Source organism: Tursiops truncatus, chromosome 5 (genome assembly GCF_011762595.2).
Source record: "Tursiops truncatus isolate mTurTru1 chromosome 5, mTurTru1.mat.Y, whole genome shotgun sequence".
NCBI lineage: Eukaryota > Metazoa > Chordata > Mammalia > Artiodactyla > Delphinidae > Tursiops > Tursiops truncatus.
The window spans coordinates 72,355,309-72,378,526 of NC_047038.1; the positions used below are offsets into that span (position 1 = coordinate 72,355,309).

Below are 23,218 nucleotides of genomic sequence, written 5' to 3' on the forward strand. Positions count from 1 at the left end.
TGAGTCCACAGACACGACGGGGACAGATGAGCAGCTCAGCTCCCTTTCCAGCCCTACAGCTCTCCCATTTGGGCGACAGTACCCCAAGCACAGAAGGAGCCCACGTGGACACCTTTATTTCATCAGGCTCTGTCTGTTTGTTCCCTTCAGGCACAGCATCAGTGGGTCTTGAGTGAGAAGGGGGGAAGCAGGTCCCAGAGGCAAAGAGCAGGGCAGCAAGTGGCCCGAAAGCAAAGGCTGTTGGCTGCTGATACAGAATGAAGCTGCAGTGTGTGGAAGCAGCTCACACCACTGCGCAAATTTCTTCTCCTGGGACTGTACTGCCAGTGAGTCCCGGGACCAAGTCCCAGAGAAGCAGACAGGGTAACAGCAGATGACCCCGGGAGAGCTCCCTCACATGGATGACCAGTCCGGGCGTGGAGTGGACTGAGGAGCTGCATAGATACTGGAGAGGGAAAGCATCTGTGCTAATGAGTCGTCAGGAAGAAAAGAATTAATGACACATGAATATTTAACTTCCAAGAAAATACCTGGCAGCATCCTGGCGCCAAGAAATGTGGTTAAGAGCGCGGGCTCTGGAATAAGACTGACCTGGGAACCAATCCTGCTGTCCCATTTCCTGTGTGCTGTCTGGAAAACACCTGAGAACGGAGGGGAGGATGACCCAATTTGGGCCTTCTGGAAGTTCACATCTACTGCTTAAGCTTTCTGAGCCTCAGTTTCCCCACGGGGAAAGCAGGGATAATGAAAGGGGTGTTGTGAGGTTTGAACCTGAGAATGGCTGATTCCCTGGTACAGCTGACCACAGGTTAGCTGTTTGACTTTGGTAGTGAAAAGCATCAGAGAACAGGACCAGGGAGACTGGTGAATGGCCGTGGCCATGAGAGGCTCCATCTCTTCTATCCACATCCTCTTCTTTCCACTGGCCTTAAACCAACGTAGAAGACACTTCTCCTGATGGCATCATCCCCCATCTCAAAGACGGAGGTCTTTGAGAAGTCACTGTTAGGTCCTCAAAGCCCTGCAGTTCCTTTTTCCATTTATCCCAATTTTGTTTAAACTTTGAACACATGGGCCAGAGGTAACTTTCCTTGCCAAGTTCTGTGGAATGATGGGAAGAGCCGGCCACAGAGGCCCACGTAGAAATGGAACAAAATGATTTTCCCTTGGGCTGCTGGGGTGAGGAGGGCTACTGGGCCAGCCCACCAAGACTCTCCCACCCCCTGCAGAGAGATGAGAGCCCCTGGCTACTGAGAGCAGAGGCCCGGCAGCTGCGGGCCGAGGAGTGGATGCTGACAGCTGCTGGAAGAACACACATTCCTTTTTCTTAAATCCATTACATGGAAACCTCTCTTTGAGATCAGTCTCCAGGGGCGGGGGCATCTCTTCATGAGCTCTAATTCCAAGGATTTGAATGGAGAGAAACACAGCAGGCCAGTGCTGGCCCAGGACGGTTCTAAACATCCTCTCAGGCAAAGCTCCCCTTAGGACAGCGAAGCTTCCGACCGCAAGAAGAGCTGTAGAAAACACTCCGTGTAGTTTAAAAGGGTAATTTAAAAATGTGATGTCTCACGGTTCATGAAACAGTGATGGAAAATGCAAGTGGACAGTCCTCCTACAACAGACAGTCTATGCTAGCCTCCAGAGAGTTGCAAAGTCCGTTAGCACATTAAAGGCACTGTGAAATCTGACAGCAAAGAATTTCGGGTTAATTTTCTGTTTATCCCATGGGTTCCCAAACATATTTGGTCACAGAACCCTTTCGCCAGGACACAGTTCTTTCCGCAGAACATCACTGGCCTAAGAGCGAGTTAAGGCCTTCTCTCACTGACACCGTGCCTCCTTGCAAATTAGAAACTCCTGCAGTAAGCAGAGTGCAGACAGGTTCGAGCCTCCACGTGTGCCCTTGCCCTGCCCACGGACGCAGCAGCCTGACTGGGAAAGGACAAAATGAGCCGTCCTTAGACTTGATGGATCAGGGCAGGAAAGTCCACTCTTGTTATTTTAGTCTCTCTCCAAGGTTAAGTCCAAGCTTATGAATGAAGGAATAGGGTGCTCGGGTGGAGAAGGCCAGAGACCACCTCTAGCCTGGAAGCTTCTGTACAAACTAGCCACCATGAAGGGCTGTTGGACAACCCTGGGCTTACATTTAACATGGGAGTCCACGAACACTTTTGAGAAGCTGAACTGTGCTGCATTGTTTAAAAAAAAAAAAAAAAAAACCAAAACAGAGGGAAAATGCACCAGCTGCGCGTTGCATCAGAAGCTGATGATAACTGGGACCATTGGGAAGGAGACTGGGTGTCCATTCCAGCCGTTTACTGCTTGGTTTAGAGTCTGATTGGTTTCCGTCCTCCGGCTTTTGGAGTGGACCAGTTTTCCTGGCACATGCATTTATTGAACTCTGAAAGGCCTGATCTTCTATGCAGATTAATTCATGATTTCAAAGATGCTTTGAAGCTGGCAAAACATTCTGTTATTTCCAAGAGTTATTACAACTGAAATCCTGGCATAGAAGAGGAGGTCAGCCTGTAATCTTGTTTAGATCTTTTTAAATTTAGAAACTTTATAGTGGGTTAAAAATAGATCACATTTGTGTACTTTTCCTCCTTTCATCTCCACTGCAAAGGCTGTTCAGTAATTTTGACCTACCCTTAATACTAGCCAGGGAAATTCTCATGCTTGTCACCCAGGAGTCTGCTAAGCCCAAATAAAAGTCATTTTCAAATGGATTTTGGGGTGATGCTAGTTATACAACTGAGCAGAGTTACTCATTATCCCACATAGTAAGTTCTAGAATTAAGAGCACTGGGCTACCACTAAGATCTGTGAATGGTATGTGGATTCCTGTTAAGTGAAAATGTGGGCCACGAGGGAAGTTTTCAATAGTGCTACCCTGGAGGGCTTGTGTCCTTACCTATTGATCAGAAAAGATTATAATGCTTAGGTCAAGGGAAGCTGTATGAGGCTGGAAGGTCAGGCTGCTTATAACCGAAAGTTAAATGAAGATCGCACCCGATTTCAGAAGGGCCAAATACTGGACGTTCTCCTTTGTGGTACTCGCCAGGGTTAAGGGGGTACCAGCATTTTCAAGCCCAGCAAAGACAGCATTACACTCAGGATTACCTCGTCATGGTTACTTTACCTTCATGAACATGCTAAATCCAGTTTTAAGGAGATCAGTGAGGCCTGAAGACATGTGTTCAATGTCAACGGGATCTGGCCTCTCGGGATTAAATATTTCCTCCACAACCTGCTTCAACAGCGGCTTATAGGATGCCTGCAAAGACAAAACATTGTGCTGTAAGTAAAAGGGTTTGTTTGATTTGCCTAGAGAGAGGGTAGCTTTCTCTGCACCAAACGAAGCAAAACCAGTTTATTCTGATACTGAGCAATGGCTGTGATTCTCCGTGTGTGAAAAGACAATATGACAATGATTTGGGGGGAAACTTTTATCCCACTACACTAGCACTATTTTTTATTCCTCACACTCCCTTCCATAAGCAAATGCCTCTCACCAGAGCTATAATCCTAGTATGGCTAATTTTTCAATCTAGATTTAAAGTGACAATTTTTTGCATGAAGTATACTGAAAAGCAAAGTATTGTCAGTTGATATAGACAGGAAGACAATCTCCTAAACATTCTTAGAATTATGCTCCCTTCTGCTAGGATCCCGAATGTTTTCTTATAATGTATTGTCACTATCCAAGTCCAAAGCAATCCCTCCGTCTTTTAGAGAGGTCAACTCCAAGTACACACTGGCCAGAAAAAGCAGCCAAGATGCCCAAAGAAATCTGACCAAGGTCAGGGCTTAGAGAAAGCAAGCCACGCAGACTATGAGAATTTCAGTAGAATTAAGCTGATGTGAATTTACAGCAACTACAGTTTGGTAAATGGTGCTAAATCTATCCACATTTAGGTAGTATTTGGAGGCAGCTGCCTCTGACCAATGTATATTCCAAGCATGTTCCCCCACCTCTTTCCTTGTGTCTCCTCACTACCAAGCTTTTCCTCTCTCCTTCCCTTCGCATCGGCTGGACCACCTTCCTCCCAGTCTTGTTGCTACCTCTGCTGCTCCAGATACGTTCGGCAGCCCAGTTTGAGCATGAAGGGTGAAGGAAGAGGAATGTCTTCCCTCAAAGCACTCTGCTATATCTGTTACAGGCTCAGGAAAGCCAGGCTATGACAGCACTGTAGAGATGTCATGAACTGTTCCTGTCTTTGCACTGGCCAAATCTGTGACCGGCCTCTAGCCAGTGTGGAGGATATCTGGTATGTTAACTTCACCTCTGGCTTCATCTTGCTTTTCGTAGTCATTTTTTACTCTTATTTCCCCCTTATTCCAACTTTCTTACTTGAAATACCTTAGAAATATAGCAGGGTATAAACCATCAAAATCATAAACAGTCGTTTAGCTAGAAGGGAACTGGTGCATTTATCAAGGATAAGATGCAGGGAGAAATAGCAGCTGTTGAGTTGAGGGTGCAGCTCTCCTCTGCTTATTAGTCAAATAGACCATTGCGTGCCCAGAGATCTCATAGGCAAATGCTCACGAAAGGGAAAGTACTGGGCAGAGACACCGATAACACAGAAACTGAAAAAACCAAAAACTGTGAGTCAGTCTTCCTAATACCAACATAGATTTTAAAAATTTATCATACAGGCAAAAATACAGAGGTTTGAAAGTATACTTTTTTGATGAGACTGTGGGGAAACAGACACGCTCATATACTACTGGTGGGAGTGTAAATTGTTACAATCGGTGTAGAGAGTAATCTGGCAATATCTATCAAAGTTACAAATGCATCTGACTTAGCAATTCCACATCTAGGAATTTATCCTACAAATATGCTAATATATTCAAATGAGATCCACAAAGGACTGTTTATGGTTTATAATAGCAAAAGATTAGAAACTCATGTGCCCATCAGTAGGGAGCTCTTTCATAAATGGGATACATCCACACGAAGGAATGCTATGGAAGCGAAGAGGGAAGTTCTGTGCTGATGGTAAAAAGCAAGGTGCAGAATAAATCGTGAGTGGAAGAAGCAAGGTGAGGAACAGTGTGTATGATGGGCGTTTGTGTAAAATGTGCCAAAGGGAATATGAAAGTTTGCATTTGCTGAAACATGCAAAAAATAAACTCTGGTGTGATATACAGAATCACCATGAGCAGCGATCATGGAGTGGGGGACTGGACAAGGGACAAAGGTGAGAGGAAGCTTTTTCACTATATTCTTTTTTTAAAAAGCACAGTTAAAACACCACTACACACACACACACACACACACACACACACACACACACACACACACACACACACACACACACACACACACACACACACGGCAAGAATGGCCTTTTTTTCCCCCACCTGTTCAAAATTAATAAATTATTTATGCATGGAAGAGATTCGAGTAAAGCACACCAAAATGTAAACAAGGGCTAACTCTAGGTTCTGGGAGTAGGGGACATTATTTTCTTTTTTTTCTAAATTTTAGAAATTGACAGGTATACTTCTGGAATCATAAAACAATCCAATAAATATTTTCAATGTTAAAAAAAGAAAAGGTCATGGAATGGCCTCTGAATTCTACAAATCCTCTTCCCTGAGTAAATTGTCTTGAAAACTTTTCTACCATCTCAGCCTTTCCGGATATTTAATCTCTTAAACTTTAATCTCTTTAAACTGCTCTCCATGGAGAAGTCCTTTGGCCAATACTCTGCTACCTTATCATCATTATCATCAAATATTCATTGACTGCTTCTTTAGAAATAGAATACAGTTTTTGGACAGGCACATGATCAACTGGCTGAAAGACTCCATTCTCCAGCCTTCTTTGCTGTTGGGTCTGCAAGTTCTGGGCAATGGAGATGTAAGTAGAAGGGGAGTGGGACTTTCAGAAGTCTTCTATTTTTAAAGGGGAAGGGTATGCTTTCCTCCCCTTTCTCTGTTTGCTGCCTGGAACATGGAAGTGATGACTGGAGCTCCAGCAGCCACTGTGTAAGACAGGGCCATTCTTTAGAGATACTGGAGCAGAGGGCTGGAAGAAACCCAGGTCAGTGGAGACTGGTGGAGCCACTATAAACATAACACGGATGTACTGAATCTACTTATGTGACAAGACAAAACCTTGCATGTTTAAGTCTTACGTTTCAGATCTTGTTACTTGCAACTGAATGCAATTCTAACTGATACAAAGCACAAAGGGAAGATAAAGAAATAAAAAGGCCATTTCTTCTTTCCAGGGGTTTACAGTTATTTGTTTTTTGTTAGTCTACATATAGTTATATAGAATAACATTAAGCAGAACCACAGAGAAGTACACATACGCTGTCACATTTAAGACAGGAGAGAGTATACCCCAACCTACAGAAAACAAAAGAGGCAATTGCTCATCGTAAGATGTACCCTCTGTAAGAAGGAAGAGTAGTGATCCTGAGAAGAGCTCAGGTATAGGAAAAAGTTGGTCCTGTTGTCCAGCTAAAACACTATGCCTAGGGCCTCCTCTGTGCAAAGTACAGTGTACCAGGGTGACAGGATTGCTCTCAGGGCTCCAGAAGCCCCCATGTAGACTGTGAGACAGGGAAAGAAGGAAGCGTAGAGGGTTAGGGATCCTGCTCTCTCCCTTGCTCCAATTTCAGCTTTCCAATTTCTTCTTTAAAACAACTAAGCACAGAACCACTAAATAACATTGTCCATTTAAAGAGCACGATTTGGGAAAAGACTTTCTTAGGTACAAAGCAGTACTAGTCTCGTGACTTCTTAGCAAACACATTTCTTAGTTTTCCCAAGTAGGGTTTTAATCATGAGAACTTTTGGCTCCTTCCTCACTTAGTTTGGACTTTTTTCTGCCCCAAATCATGTCACTGAAATCTGATTGAAATGAATAGCTTTTGGCAGTAGCTTCTTAGATGACGATCCTCTAACTGTCATGGAATTTTCTATTCAGCCAGAAGCTACCCAATTCTCAGCAAAGGACCATAGAAGGTGGTGATGGGGAGACAGATGTCTTGCCCTAGTGCCCTGCTCACAAGTTTTCCTCACATGTTAAAAAGGACCAGAGGGGAGATTAGTCGTGTAGTTTGTCTACATAAGAGTGTTAACCAGAGTAATTTAATTTTCCTAATCAAACGTTCACTGTTAGTTCATCTTTCAGGGGGGGAAGGAGAGGAATTAAAAACACAGACAAATTCATCCTTATTTCTCGCTTATACCACATCCAGCGTGTGCTGGCAGGAAGGGGTCTGTGCCCTACGGTGCAGGGCCTACACAGTCATTCAGACACCCAGGTTCCTGCTATGGAGTAGCCCCACCAGTCCCTAGGGCACTGGAATCCCACACTGAAGCCTTTGCATCTCATCAGCAGAGGATGAAAGAGAGCGAGTATAGAGGATTTCCAGAGAGATTTTATGGGTTCAGCCTGAAAGTGAGCTGTATTACTTCTGCCCATTGTTCATTGGCCAGAATTGGTCACAAACCTACATTTACATCTGCAAGAGAATCTGGAAAATGTGGTCTAACTATGCCAGAAGGAAAAGGAAATGGAGTTTGGGGAACATGTATAGCATCGTCTCTGCCACAGACACACCGTAAAGTCTGGATTGAAACATTAATATAACTATTTCCTTAATAACTGGCAGGTTGCTTGTTGTAGGCGAAGGATTATTAAACCTCTCTTCCCTTCTACATAAGAATCTGACCTTTGGTTAACTTTCTAGCTCTGTTTCCTTGGAAACCTGATAAGGGAAGAATGTCAAACTCTAGCCAGGCAAGATTGCTTATGATAAAAATGACCGTTGCTTAGTAAATTGCATTAGACTGGGGGAACTATAAATACTGGACAGAAAGCCAGGGCTTTGGGCTGCTCTGAGTGTGATGACTCTTGTGTGGTTGGCCATGGCCCTTGGAGGAATGCTGGAAGTCATGTCAGTGGAGTTGTTTCAGAGAAATTGGCTCCTATAGGATATGAGGGTTTTAAGCCAGAGGACTCCTGCCCCTACCCTTCCCTCCATGTGAGTCTAGTTCCCTCACTGCTCAGCTGTCACTTCAGGACCAAACCGAACAGCTCCTGGGTAGCTGCATGGACTGCTTCATGATGGTCACAGGACTACCTGAGAGGAGAAAAATGCCCGCTGTTCCCTACTGCGAGCTATGTTCCTGTCCTGGGCAGACGGGTGCAAATGGGGGCTATGACCACAGAGATGACTTATCAACTAGGCACAGAATGCACGATGCCTAGGGCCCACAGGACTGTAAGCGACCCATGAAAATGCATTGATTTCTTTTAAAATGAGAAGAAAAAAATGAACTTTTTGGTCAAAGATAATGTTTTGGTTTTTTTTTGCGGTACGTGGGTCTCTCACTGTTGTGGCCTCTCCCGTTGCAGAGCACAGGCTCCGGACGCGCAGGCTCAGTGGCCATGGCTCACGGGCCCAGCCACTCCGCAGCATGTGGGATCTTCCCGGACCGGGGCACGAACCCGTGTCCCCTGCATCGGCAGGTGGACTCTCAACCACTGCGCCACCAGGGAAGCCCAAAGATAATGTTTTGATATATAATATTATTTGTCTCTATACCAATGAAACTATAATATAATTATATATGTAATTGCATATGTGTAAATATAAGAATATATTCAGTAATCAAATAAATATATTTAATTTTTATTATAATATTTAATAAATATTTCTTCACATAAATATATATAGAGAGAGATTTTGATACAGGAAGAGGGCCATGAAGGTAAAAGTGCTAAGGGCAATGAAAATCACAGTGTGGCCCTGTATGACAGTCTCATGAGGCTAGCCTGAAGGTTTGGTAGAGCCTAATGAGACCCCCATGGGTGTTACACATGAAATAGATGAAGTTTCAAAAAAAATCAGAAACTCTCTTTTTTTCTTTAAATGACCAATATCTGTTCCAGAACAAACTGGGCTTTTAATATACCAGAGTTAATCAAAATATGAAAAATAAAATACTTGTTTCTATGTCTCTGGTTACTCTTTTGCGGTATATGATTAGATCTAGAAAGTTCTTACTGACCTGATTCCAACTCTTGAAGAAAGGTGTTGAGCATAGCAACAGTTGATGACATTACACATAAGTCAGAGACAATTTTGAGAAACTAGTCTAACTCCAACAGCTTCGTTTTTTTTTTTTGCGGTACGCGGGCCTCTCACTGCTGTGGCCTCTCCCGTTGCGGAGCACAGGCGCCGGACGCCCAGGCTCAGCGGCCATGGCTCACGGGCCCAGCCGCTCCGCGGCATGTGGGATCTTCCCGGACCGGGGCACGAACCCGTGTCCCCTGCATCGGCAGGCGGACTCCCAACCACTGCGCCACCAGGGAAGACCCCCAACAGCTTCTTGAATTTGGCGCAACTTAAAGATGGCCTAGGACAGGGGTCCCCAACACCTGGGACACGGACCGGTACCAGTCCTAGGCCTGTTAGGAACCGGGCGCACGGCAGGAGGTGAGCGGCGGGCGAGCGATGCATCATCTGCCGCTCCCCATCGCTCGCGTTACTGCCTGAGCAATTCCCCCCCACCCCACCCCGTGGAAAAATTGTCTGCCATGAAACTGGTCCCTGGTGCCAAATAGTTTGGGGACCCCTGGCCTAGGATATCCATTTCCGAGAAAACTGGAGTTGTTGCCACAATCACACCCCCAACAGTCATGCTGCTGACCTTGGCTTTGCTGGTTGGTGTTGGTGCAGCCAGGACCTCTCTTGGTCCTGCTATTGCAGATGCTTCTCTCTTTTTTGCAAAACCGACTCTGAACAACCAAGTTCTCAGAACTAGATTTGTACTGAGAGTATTTATTTTGTTTCAATCCAAGATTGTACAGAAAAACATTTGTTCAAAACTGGTCTTAGCTTTGACTACTCCATGGCTTATTTATTTTTATTTTTTGCTGCAGTATGACTGATTTTTTTTCTCCTTTCATCTTCTTAAGGAAAATGGTTTGCGCTGCAGATTAAAAAGTGGTTCATTTGTCTATCTGTTCATCCATCCATCCATCCTTCAAACCAGCAGCAGATTACTTAAAATATCTTTTGATTAAAGTCCCTTCAACTTCAATATGAGGAAATCAAAGCCCAAAGCTATTAATTAACTTGCTTGAATTCACACAGGCAGTTAGAAGTTAGACTACAGGACAGAGCCAAGTTTCCTGGCCCCCAGCATAGCCCTATCTCACGCAGAGCCTTTCAGAAAGGATGCTAGCAGGTCTAGGGTGAGGTAGATAGAATCAGAAGAAGAACAGAGCTTAGTGCTTGCAAAAGACCAGCTGGTGGCCAGAGCTGGGGATTGTTGATGTTGATGAAGAGACTGGGCCTACAGACTGTTCAGAGCACATATTTCACCGGGCACAAGATGAATCAGGCCTCCTTGGGCCCTGCTGGTTCTAAAGGCTCTGGTTCAACATGCCGGAGGCACAGAGGACAGTGCGCATCTGTGGGAAGTTTCCTCCAGGGAAGCACAGCACTTTGAGACTTCTGCCAAAACCCGTCATGCAAGAGCCGTGCAATATTTTGTCTGAAAGGGCTCATAAGCTCCTTGCCCTGAGTCATCTGAGAAACAGCAGCACATCAAACACTGACATTTAGGAAGGAGGTTAAGCCTCCCATTAAACTGGAACATTTGTAGTAAGAAATGAAAGCATAAGAAGACTTGCTGCACACGCAAAACTGGGGCTTATGTTTCCGGTCAACAGAGTCTACGGACAAACATGACTTTTCCAAACAAACGGGTGTCAGCAGTAGACTCTGACCAAATGCCACAGCTAACAGGACAGTCAGCTTAAGAATGACTCCCTTTTTGTGTAGGCCATCTCCTAATAAAGGAAATGATGAAATGCTACGAAAGAGGACAAAGAGAAGGTCTATTTTGTCCTTTACTACAACTGTTAGAGACAATGCTTACATAGCACTGTCTATGTGTCAGCTCCTATCCTGAGAGCTTTATATATATTATTCAGAGCACTTTTATGAAGGAGCTACTACTCTTAGCTCCTGCTTACATAAGAGGAACTAGGCACAGAGAGGTGAAGTAATTTGCCTAAGGTTACACAGTTAGTAGGGAGCAGAGCTGGGCTATGAACCCAAATGTTGCTGTTAACGTACATGCTAACCTCCCTCTCACTAAGAATTAAGAACATAAGAAATGCCTTTCTGGATAAGACCCACAGTCCAGGACCCACCCATCCATCCACCTCTCCACCCACCCCTAGGTGGCAAGCATTGTGCTGGGCTCTGCATGCACCGTGGTGAGCAAACCCAGAAGCTGTCTCCAGCTTTGGTGGTGCGTTCTTCAAATAAAGAGCCTCGGTGGCAGCCTCACGATCCCCATCACTCTCCTGGCTGTGGCAGAGGTACTAGTTTCCTTGGAGGGCCACGTGTGTGGTGATGTTCTGGGCTCACTTCTGGAGACCTAGTCTAGATCCCACTCCTCTAGCTCTTTCAAGATTTTACATGTACTTAATTTCTTGTATGGAATCCTGCTCTCCTTAAAATGACGAGAGTGGTGTCTGCTTTCTGCATCTGAGCTGTGACTGACACATTTTCCGAAAGGGCTAAAGGATGAAGGTTAAATAAGAAGTGCCTCAGGCTAGGAGTGGAAACAGGAGTGGCTCTAAGAGTCAACTCATTTGCATCGGAGCAGGAGAGAGGTACCTGGGAGGGAGGCTGGGGCTGGTAGGGGCCCTGAGATCCAGGGGAGACAGCCCGATACATAGCACTGGTCCCAGGGAGCCCGGGACATCCCAACTAGATTCTGTGTAGGAACAGCATGGAGCTAGATAGAAAGCACAGTTTCTTCCTGGAGCTGAGGACCAAATTGGGAGAAGGGATGGACAGAAAGTTGCCTACCCAAGGTACATCTTCAAAGCTAAACAAAGCTGGACTCTGTTTCTACTCTGGACATTTGTTGTTTTCTATCTATACACATTTTTGTCCCAACAAATCCTCCAACATGTGATAAAAATACATGTAGCACATTTAAGATGCACCCAACAAATATTTATCGAGTATCCACTACGTGCAAGATACCACTCTAGGCACTGAAGATATGGCAGTGGACAAACCAGATCAAAATCCCTGTCCTCAAGGGGCTTCCATCTGTGATTGAAAACTTCTTCTTTTTTTTTAAATAAATCTATTTATGTATATATGTATGCACGTATTTATTTATTTGGCTGCATTGGGTCTTCCTTGCTGTGTGTGGGCTTTCTCTAGCTGCAGCAAGCGGGGGCTACTCTTCGTTATAGTGCGCGGGCGTCTCACTGTGGTGGCTTCTCGTTGCGGAGCACGGGCTCTAGGCATGTGGACTTCAGTAGTTGTGGCACGCAGGCTCAGTAGTTGCGGTGCGTGGGCTCTAGAGCGCAGGCTCAGTAGTTGTGGCGTGTGGGCTCAGTTGCTCCGCGGCATGTGGGATCTTCCCAGACCAGGGTTCAAACCCGTGTCCCCTGCATTGGCAGGCAGATTCTTAACCACTGCGCCACCAGGGAAGTCCTGAAAACGTCTTTAAGTTCAAAAAGTGTTGAAAAACTCAAACAGGTAAAAATTATCCATAATCCCATCAAAAATTCTTCCTCTACATATGTGAGTATAAAGCAAGAAGCCAGAGTTCCTCCTTGTGCATCTAACCCTTTCTGTTCCCCACATGTAACCATTATAAAATTTTCCTAAAATGTTAAAGACTTATTAAATATATACACCCATGTACTTTTTATTTTTAAACAAAAATAGGATAATGCTTTACATAATGATCTACATCTACACCCAATAGATGTACATCTACACCCAATAGAACATGAACCCGTTTTATTCTGAATTCTCCAAGCAGAGCCCAGGACAAGGACCCAAATACAGTCCTTGCCAAGTATATTTAGATTCCACTCATTTTATTGGTTGCACAGCATTTCACTAAGTGTCTGTATAATTGTTATTTAATCTCCTCAAGATACACATATACTCCCTGCCTTGAACCCACTTCCACTCACTGACATTTAGGATTTTTGGTGAACGAGTTGATGTTACTGACTCACTGTAAGGGAAGTGTATGCAACAAGGGAAAGTTCATTTTCCAAAGGCGATGGCTGCTCAGACAGGGTTCTGAGGTCTGGAGCAACTGTGTTGCTAGCAGGGAGATAAAGTCTAGGAAACTTATCACTGTCCTTATTATGCCCAAGATTTATAGCTAATACATGTTTATGTGAAGTTGGCCAAATTAGTCACCATGATGATCACAAAACTGAAAAGACCTCATTAATTTAGTGGTTTATCTTCCCCTTGCCAATGATAGCAGCCACTTGCGTCTTGATATCCTTTGGTCTAAACTTCATCATATGTCAACATTTCTATCACGTCTTCTAGGATCAGTCCATACTGCCATATTTAAGACTGGTAATTGTTTCATGACAAAACTACAACTGATTAATTATCTGAGTGATTTTTTTTTATCTGAGTGATATTATCTGTATTTCGTGGTAGTGATGTTCTCAGATCATTGAACAAAAGATGGGAATTTATATTACTAAGTTGAGTGCCAATTTCTAAGGTCTTTTGTGTCTTGGTGGGTGATTTCAGTATCTGAGATCAGCATTATCAGTCATAATTCCTAGACCCTCCAGGAGAACCACGGTGCTGCAAGCAGGGAGGTTTTGGGTTGGCAGAAAAGACCTGGCGTCAGGCCCTGGCCCACCTGTGTGCCTGCTTCCTGGGTCTCGGGATGAGAATACCTCTCTGGCCTACTTGTCGTGAGGATCAAAGGGAAAACCAAATGTAGGGGACTCTTCAAGTATCAGCTACTATACAAATATATGGGAGGAAGAATCTGGATTTTGCTAGGTGGTAGCAGGTAACCTTAGCTGTTGTCGACATGCCCACCTTAGAGAGTCAGAACCCTCAAGCTGAACCCCCCACTATGTCCTAGTCGCCACTAACAGCTCATTCAACTCTCCAAAAAGCCTTAGCAAATGGAGCGAATTTTACTGACTATTTCATGGGGAGATGGAAGAGAAGATTCCTTCACACACTCCACAGCAAAACCCAATGATCTTTTCTGTCAGAAACATCTGTTCTTCCTTGAAAGCTCACCTCTGGCCACCAGGAACCTGCGGGGTGTCTCTTCCTTGTCCAACAGAGACTGCCCAGCCTCGATGGCCCCAGCTTTCCTTCACCCCTTCATCTTCCCTTTGGGTCTTTCCGTGCCTCCCCGTGCCTCCCCCGCACCTCGCCCCACGGAGTTTTGATAGAGCAATTACCCCTTCAATCTTGGATTCTCATACCGTCTTCCTACTCCCTGGTCAAAACATCCTTGCAAGGTTCTCCTACTCTCCTAATAAAGCGGTGGGGGCATTTTAAATAACAAACATTTTTGCTGGCATCAGCTTCTTTTTCCCTTGCCATAACGTTATTAGGTAATTTTGCTACTCTTAGATCCAGAAACGTGGGCACTAAGGCCACCCCACATCTGGCGCTTAGGGACTTGCTTAAGGTGACAGAACAGCTCTGGGGCAGTTATAAAGCAGCACTGACCCGTAATCCAGTGCTCATCTCACTGCATCGAGCCTGAAATACAAATAAACTGGGAAGCTTTCAGATTCAGGGGAACCCAGAACTCTGGACTACAAGGGCCTTGGATTTCATCTTGAACAGATCCTTCATTTTAGAGAGGTTAAAATGGAAACTTTTCTTTCAGTCTCTGAATCCTAAAAACACAACACAGATTAGACGGTTACTTTAAAACATATGTACTTGCCTGGTGGGTATGATTTCCAGGAACATATACAGACTTAAACTGTTTCATGAGATTCCGAGCTCCAGCAATATCCCGAAGCGAAGTAAAGAGTTCATCCACGGCCCTTCTGGACTTGTGAAATGTCAGGTTAATTGAAGAGTCACAGCCTGAAACAATCCAGAGATATTTGCTTCGCTGAACAAATCTTTACAGTGAGTTGTAATCGTGACAGGTTGAGCTCATGTAACGTAGTTGTTGTTGTTGTTTTTTAACCCTATTTCCCCCTGGCTGTTCACCAACTGGGCTGTTTCAATCATCCCTGAGCAATGAAACACATTGAGTGTAAACGCCTTTGACAGAAGCAGAACTCAGAATTGCCTGGGATTGCAGCCACTGGCTTCAACCCCTAGACTGCAGAGGTTTCACAAAAAGAAAGCTCCCCAGGGTCTAGTGTCCTCTGAACGCAGCTTTGGGAAAATAGGAGACACAAAGGTAAACACAACAGAGTACTGTGATGAACCGCTCTCACTTGAATCCCAACAACAGTTTCCATAAAATAGAATAGCAAGAATGAGAAAGATCATAGAGTTGCTCCAATAACAGAACTTGCTGGGATGGGCATATAATGCGCTAACAAAGCTTATGGCGTATTTCAAAAGGCAGCCATTCAGAGCTGATCAAACACAAAGGGGGCCTAATGAGAAGACTGTTCTCGGAAGTGGTTCTATTTCTTTTTGAAACTCATAATAGATGCATTGCTTCTCTGTCTTGTTACAAGCTCATGCAGAAGAGGAATGATCATGGTAAGTCAGAAGTTCAAAAAATAGAGAAAGATTCAAGATGAGTATTTTTGACTGTTGAAATATTGCAGATACATGAACTCATCAATCCCCACATCACCCTTATGAGACAGGAGCTATTCTTTCCCCCATACAAAGGATGAGGGAGCTGAGGGCCAGAGAGATTAAGGAACACTCCCATCAGCACACTGTCTATGTTCAGCCCATGTTCGTTCAGTCATTCTGGACTGGTTCACCTGTAGGTTTGGGGAACAGTTCTTGTGCCCTCTGCTTCCTGCCTCAAGTACCTGCATGTCTGCCTCTGTGTCTGTCTGTCTCTGTCTCTGTGTATCTCTCCTCCTGTCTGGGGCCTTTCTCCGGTTAGAAGCATAGAAGTCAGCACTCAGAAACAACAGAGCTTTCTCATCGCTTGGGGGGTACCATTCTGAATTGTGGTCTCCATAGCCTTATGGAGGGGGCAGCAGGACTGAGCCCCAGTTGCCCCCAACAGTAACTCACTCATGAATGCCTCCTCTACTGGCTTTCCTTCCTCTCCTGTCTCACTTCCCTACGTCCTGACCACACTGCCTAGGACATCTTCTCAAATACAGTACTTGCACCCAAATCCTTGTCTCGGGACACCAGAGCTGCCAGGGTGATTTTAACACAGGCAGCTTGGGTCCAGAATCTATATTCTTTTTTTCAGAACACATTTATTGAGGTTCAGTTCATACACCACACAGTTAACTCATTTCAAGTGTACAATTCAATAGCTTTTAGTGTATTCACATAGTTGTACAATCATCATTCCTACAATCAACTTTAGAACATTTTTATCACCTCAACAAGAAACTCCATACCTGTTAACTGTCACTCCCCCTTTCCCCCTACCCCCAGACCCTGGCACCACTGATCTGCTCTCTGTCTCTATGGATTTCCCTACCCTGGACATTTCATATAAATGGAATCATAGAATATATGGTCTTTTGTGACTGGCTTCTTTCACTTAGCACAATGTTTTCAGGGCTCATCCAAGTTGTAGGATGCATCAGCACTTAGTTTCTTTTTATTGCTGACTAACAGTCATTGTATAGATATACCACATTTTAAATATCCATTCATTGGTTGGTGAACATTTGGGTGTTTCCACATGTTGGCTATTATGAATAATGCTTCTAGTTTTACATGTACAAGTTTCTGTGTGGACATACATTTTCATTTCTCTTGGGTACATATTTAGGAATAGAATTTCTGGGTCATGTGGCAACTCTGTATTTAACCGTTTGAGGAATTGCTAGGCTGTTTTCCAAAATGACAGCACCATTTTACATTCCCACCCTCAGTGTAAGAGGGTTTTCTCTGCATCCTCAAAAATGCTGTTATCAACTATCTTCTTGATTGTAGCTCTCCTAGTGGATGTGAAGTGAGGAGATACTTGTTAATTTTGATAAAGAGAGAAGTTTTTAGGAAGTAGAGTAGATCCAAACAAGCTTCAACTAAAATGGAGTGTATCTAAAGTACACAGGAACATCCAAAGGAACCCAATGGCAGCAGACACAGTGTGTAGATAGTTGAGCCTGTACTTTCAATAACTGTGGAACACTGTATATAACTCTTAAAGGGAGGGCAAAATTCTGAACTGTTTTTACTCACACTTCTGACACCAAATGTGTGGACTTTTCCCCCCATACCAACCAATTCTCTAACTCTCCACACATCAACTGAGTGTCCTACAATTCAAACCAATTCTGCCACTAGCTATGTAGAGTTAGTGCAGACCCCACCCAGACTGCCCCCACTTCAGATGCCAAGTTTAAATCCCAGGTTGCCCGCTGCACTCCTGACCTATCAATCAGGGGTTCCCATGACCCCTTCCTCAGGTTCAATGATTTGCTAGAACAGCTCACAGAACTCAGGAAAGTGCTTTACTTACTGGGACCAGTTTATTACAAGGGATGCAACTCAGGAACAGTCAAATGGAAGAGATGCAGAGGGCCAGGTATGGGGGAAGGAGAGCAGGACTTCCATGCCTTCTCCAGGTGCTCCACCTGCCCAGTATCTTGATGTGTTCACCAACCAAGAGGCTCTTCAAACACTATTGTTTAGGAGACTTTATGGAGGTTTCATTACATAGGCACAATTGATTAAATTATTGGCCACTGGTGATTAATGCATCTCTCAGCAGCTCTCTTCACTCTGGAAGTTGCGGGGGTAAGGCTGAAAGTTCCACTACTCTAAACATGCCTTGGTTTTTCCGGCAACCAGCTCCCATCCTGAAGCTATTATTCCCCCAACCACCAATCATCCCATTAGCATATAAGACACTCTCATCATTCTGGAAATTCCAAGGGTTTTAAGAGTTGTGTGCTAAGAACTGTGGACAAAGACCAATATGCATATTTCTTATTGTATCAAAAAAATCCTCTGACTAGTCTCTATTTCCTGGTCTCCAGAAATTTCCAACTCACTGTCATTAACAAAATCAGGGGCTTCCCTGGTGGCGCAGTGGTTGACAGTCCGCCTGCTGATGCAGGGGACACGGGTTTGTGCCCTGGTCTGGGAAGATCCCACATGCTGCGGAGCGGCTGGGCCCGTGAGCCATGGTCGCTAGGCCTGCGTGCCCGGAGCCTGTGTTCCGCAACGGGAGAGGCCACAACAGTGAGAGGCCCGCGTACCGGAAAAAAAAAAAAAAAATCAAAAGGGTGGTCAAGCCTAGTGAGAGGAAGCCTCCCCGTGTTCAGTGAACTCCAGTGGGGAAGCAGGGATTCGACAGAAAATTCAGGGAGTTCGTGTACACTCTCTAGAATTCTATGCCAAGCTTTGTGTCATTTTCTGAGAAGCATGTCCACAACTTCCTCCTTATTCTTAAAGAGGTTCATAATCAAGAAAAGGTGAGATCCACAGGTCCAGAGCATCTATGCATTAGTCAATAATCAGCCAGAAGAAACCCTGGAAGGTTATGGCTTCTCACTGATTCATGTGGCTTCTTTCCTTAAACTCCCAGCCTGAGCCATTCAAAATATGGGAAATTACATCAATTATATCTAAGTGTTGTATACTACGTACTACTACTCCTTTAAATTAAAAATGGCATGAAAACAAGAAGAAAGCATTACTAGTTCTAACACCATGCACGGTGTTTCAATTCTTCTAAAACACAATTCAGCTAATAGGCTAGACTTCTTAAATTTAAAGTAATTCTACAGAACAGAAAGGTTCATACAAATTTTCATACGGTCTCCTTCAACTTTTTGAAAAGTGAGGACTGTAATGTTCATCTATTAGGCTGAGTGGAATAGAATCATCTCCTGGATTATAGAGTACTGAAAATTATAAATTATACATGGAAATTGTAGCTTATACGTTGGAAGTAGTTTAAGCAAAGGCTGTGTAATTCTGAAGAGTTAGGTCAATTGTGGAGCAGGTTGTTGATAGAAGAAATGTTTACAGATTACAGGTAAATTGAACTCAAAGGAACCCAACAGAAAAATAACACTGTCAAAGAAATTGCTGGAAGAAAAAAAAAGTACAAAATTTATAAATACACTAAAACCTTCCTGAAAAACAGTCAATTATCTCCATTGTTCAAACCAACTGCACAAGGGCAACTTCTGTCCAGTGGGTCTGTCCAGCGATCCTTTCCGACGTGTCTGTTACCCTCAAAGCAAGTCCTCTAAAATGTACATGTTTCTGGGACACCAGGCCAAAGGGGTCTCATCTCTGAGCATCTTCATAATTATATCAATCTTCACCAAAAGCAGAATTTACATTCACTTACCTAAACCCTATAATGAAAGTCTCAACACACACACACATACACACACACACACAGAAATGGGGATAAGAGAAGATAAATGACGTGTAAGATCGCATCACCATCTCCAGCAAAATGTCTCTCTGATCACAGCCCTGACCTCCTCCACGTACACTGCCTCCCACCATTCAGAATATCTCCTCTGTGAGTGCAGCTCATTCCATATCATGCTGCAGTTAATAGCTAAAGGAGATGCGGGTGCAAAAGCTATGAAATGGGATGAATTCTTTTTTGGTGTAAAAGCTATAATCACTGAAAGCTCACGTATAGAATCACTTATGCCAGACACTATTCCAAGAAGTTTATACATATTAGCTCACTTAATCTCCTCAGAAACCCAATGAGGTAGGTACTACTATCATCCCCATTTTGCAGATGGGGAAACTGAGCCATAGAGAAGTTAAGTGACACACGGTCACTCAAGTAGTAAGTGGTAAAGCTAAGATGTAAACTCTTGCAGTCTAATGCCCAAGACGGTTGTGTTAACCACTCTACTCTGCTGTCTTTCATATGTGCTGGAGTCCACATACATAAAAGATCAGTAAAGCACTTAGTTCACCCTTAATATCGAAGAAGTGCTTTAACAGTGGAGTGAATGGCAGATGCCTTTCTTCTTGGGAAGATCTGGGCCTGTCTCTGGGGGTAGACGCTAATAGTATGGTTTGCAGTTATACCCCAGGCCCATCTTTTGTGGCCACACAAGGTGTGGGATCTCCCGGGCCTGCCCCACACCCTCCATTGGATCTCTGCCCTGTAAGGCACTGTATTCAGTTACTTCTAATAAGCCCCGGACAGCCTGTTCCATTAAGCCAGCTTATGAGATAACGGTGTTTTGTAAGGGACCCCTAAGTGTACAATTCCAGTCAATTCTCATTTAATCCACTTAGTTAAATAGATAATAAACCAGAAGCTGATCCTAGCCTTTGGCCAAGCACAATCTGCGTACTTCAGTTGCCTGCTCCTTGATAAGGGAGGCCCTCAGTCCCGCAGGGCACCCCTGTGTTCGCCTAAAATAGGGGATGACTCATGCCCCTGCAATTTCTTTCTTTGGAGGGCTTGGGGATCTCTTGGGCAGGGGTCCAGTTACTCCTCGGAGCAACAAAATAGGGCTCCTGTGTCCACATCTGCCCGCCCTCGGCCCCCTCTCACCCGTCTCCACTTACTGGAGTTGCTTTACCTCGGCAGAGGGAGGACAGCGGTTTCCATGGCTCTGTGCACTGCAGGGACCCACATTTCCAGCAAAAACAAAGGTAAAATGGAGAGAAGGCTGAAGAGCTCAGGGATCTGAAACCGTGCACCTCAGACTGGGACTTGAACCCACGCAGCCAGGACTCAAACCCGGCCCAAACTCAGATTGGGACTCAAACCCAGCCAAAACCCACAGTCTTCCAACTGAGATCACACACCTGGTTTCAGGACTTAATGAAGCTCAGCTTCTTGATGTCTCATCACAGAAAGAGTTTAATGAGAGACAAAGCGATAGGTAAGAAGTGGATTTATTTAGAGAGAAACACACTCCACAGACAGAGTGTGGGCCATCTCAGAAGGTGAGAAAAGTACCAGGGTATGGGGTTGTCAGTTTTTAGAGGGGTGGGTAATTTCATAGGCTAATGAGTGGGAGGAGCATTCCAGCTATTTCGGGAAGGGGTGGGGATTTCCAGGAATTGGGCCACCACCCACTTTTTGATCTTTATGGTCGGTCTTGGAACTGTCATGGCGCCCGTGGGTGTGTCATTTAGCATGCTAATGTAGTACAATGAGCATATACTGAGGCTCAAGGTCTAGTGTACGTCGACTTGTCCACCATCTTGGACCCTTTTGGTTCTAATCAGCTCATGTCATGTCCTCAGGCTATGTCATTCTTTCAAAGGTTGTGCCCTGCCCCCTCCCCTCCTGTTTCAGATCCTCCTGGGAGGGCTGAAATAAAGCTGGACTCCTCACTCCGGTCTGCCTAAGTCCTTCTGTTTGGTTCTCTCACGGAGCAGCCTTGAACCTTTCTGGTGCATGGGGAACTTTTTCAAAAGAGCCTGGCTTCCAGAAGTTTGGTTTTATTTCTTAGGTATTCAGGAAAATAAAGAATCTTGTATCAGGAGGCTGCCTTATCCAAAGCGTCAGTCTGGATTAGAGATGAAGCACCCTCACCTAAGGCCTTCACACACACACACACACACACACACACACACACACACACACACACACACACACACACACACACACACACACGTGGAACCTGTATGGCTGGATAAACTGGGGGACATGGCTGGAATTGGATTTTAAATGTCTCCCTATTGAGTGATATTATTCTCGTCACAGTTGTAAAAGTCCCTTACATCTGATTGAGAAGAGCTAGGGTCAAAGAATATCAGTTGAGCCTGTTCAAGGGGTTCTTTTCTTATCTGGACCCAAATTATCCAAGGATGGCCTCCTCATCCTACTTCTAGCCCAGAGTTTGAGAACATCAGGTCCATTTTCCAATTTGCATCCCACCCTTGTGTCTCTCAGCAAACCCCTGGCAGCAGGGGACCCATCTCTGTGGGCTCCTGGGGCAGTTAGAGAAAAGGCTGGCTTGGGAGGGCAATGCGGCCAGAAAGCAGAAAGGGCAGAGCGCTGGGAAGTCATGACCTCCCTCATCCATCCGGCTGTCCGACATTGCCTTTTCTCTCTTTTCAAACCATTGTTTTAAAGATGGAGCCCTTTTTCATGGCTCTCTATAAAAGGTTGGCAAATGAAAACAAAACCAAACAAAATAAAAAACCAAATAAACCTTAGCAAGTGGTGTCACATCTGAAATCTTTTCGGGAGGTTGACTGTGTAAAACCACTCTTGAGTAGGGAAGTCCTGGTAATATTTATAATAGAAGTTCTCTTTTTCAAATGTGATTGGGACCAATAGGTGATTAGAAGTCATTTAAAGAGGGGGATCATGAAAAATTGATCTCTCTCCCACACGTATACATACACATATATGTGTATTTGTGTGTACGTATAACTTTGTTTAAAATTAAAACACAAACATCTGTTTATTCACTACTCTTTTGAGAAAAGTCTTTTGTTTGAGTATTATCTGCTGATTAGAGTTCTTTTTTTAAAAAAATTATGTACTGTGTATAATTTCCAATTTTAGTCCATTTAAAGTGGAATAAGAAGTTAGACCCCTGTAGCACAATCTGAGAACAGAATTCTTCTAGATTTTAATGGGTTTTTTTCCCTTCAATCTTTCACAATCATCCTGTTCATACCTAATTCAAAAGCATGTTTAAAATGATTCATCTTTACTGAGTCTTTCAAAGCATTCAATTTGGTTTTCTCTGAAACAATTTATTTTGAATTCATATTTCCTCAGAGAACATTTAATTAAACATTTAATTTAATTTATTTAATAACAAATACAACTGGCATAAGCAGGTTTGGGAACAAACATAACTGGCTCCTGGGAATCACACGGCTCAACCAGGATGAGCAGATGTGCCCAGGCAAGCGGAGGTTGCCTTAGAGCTCTGAGGGGGTCAGAGTTTTGGCCTGAGTTGTTCTACTTTATTGAGGGATCGCAGGATATAAGTTATTTTGGTGAATGGGTCGTGTGGAGGCTGGTTGAGAACACATGAATTATATATATGTATTATTTATATTATACATTATATTGTATATAAATGAAAAATATTATACACACGTATTTCTGAGGTCTCATATTTATACTACAGGGCAATGTATCTGTGTTATCAATCTAATATTTAATGACCTAGTGTGACTTCTAAGTTCTTCTAACATAAAAAAACCATAATCTGTTTTTTTTTAATCAGCCTTCAGGTCTTACAGGGCTGACTTCCTCTTTCCTTGTAGGATCGTTGATCTACACTACACGGCAGGGGCTCCTCAGTGGGTGT

At 44.1% G+C, this 23,218-nt stretch overlaps 1 protein-coding gene across 5 annotated transcripts in view; it reads right to left on the bottom strand.

Moving 5' to 3' along the window:
* The window catches only part of SCFD2 (sec1 family domain containing 2), a 411,837-nt gene that overhangs the window by 35,953 nt on the left and 352,666 nt on the right, over nucleotides 1-23,218 (bottom strand). For all 5 annotated transcript variants that reach the window (XM_033857009.2, XM_019928178.3, XM_033857010.2 and 2 more), the window contains exons 6-7: nucleotides 14,764-14,909; nucleotides 3,146-3,280 (exon numbers count right to left, since the gene is read on the bottom strand). In XM_033857009.2, coding sequence (XP_033712900.1) covers nucleotides 3,146-3,280; nucleotides 14,764-14,909 — 281 coding nt within the window. The remainder of the gene's footprint in view (nucleotides 1-3,145; nucleotides 3,281-14,763; nucleotides 14,910-23,218) is intronic.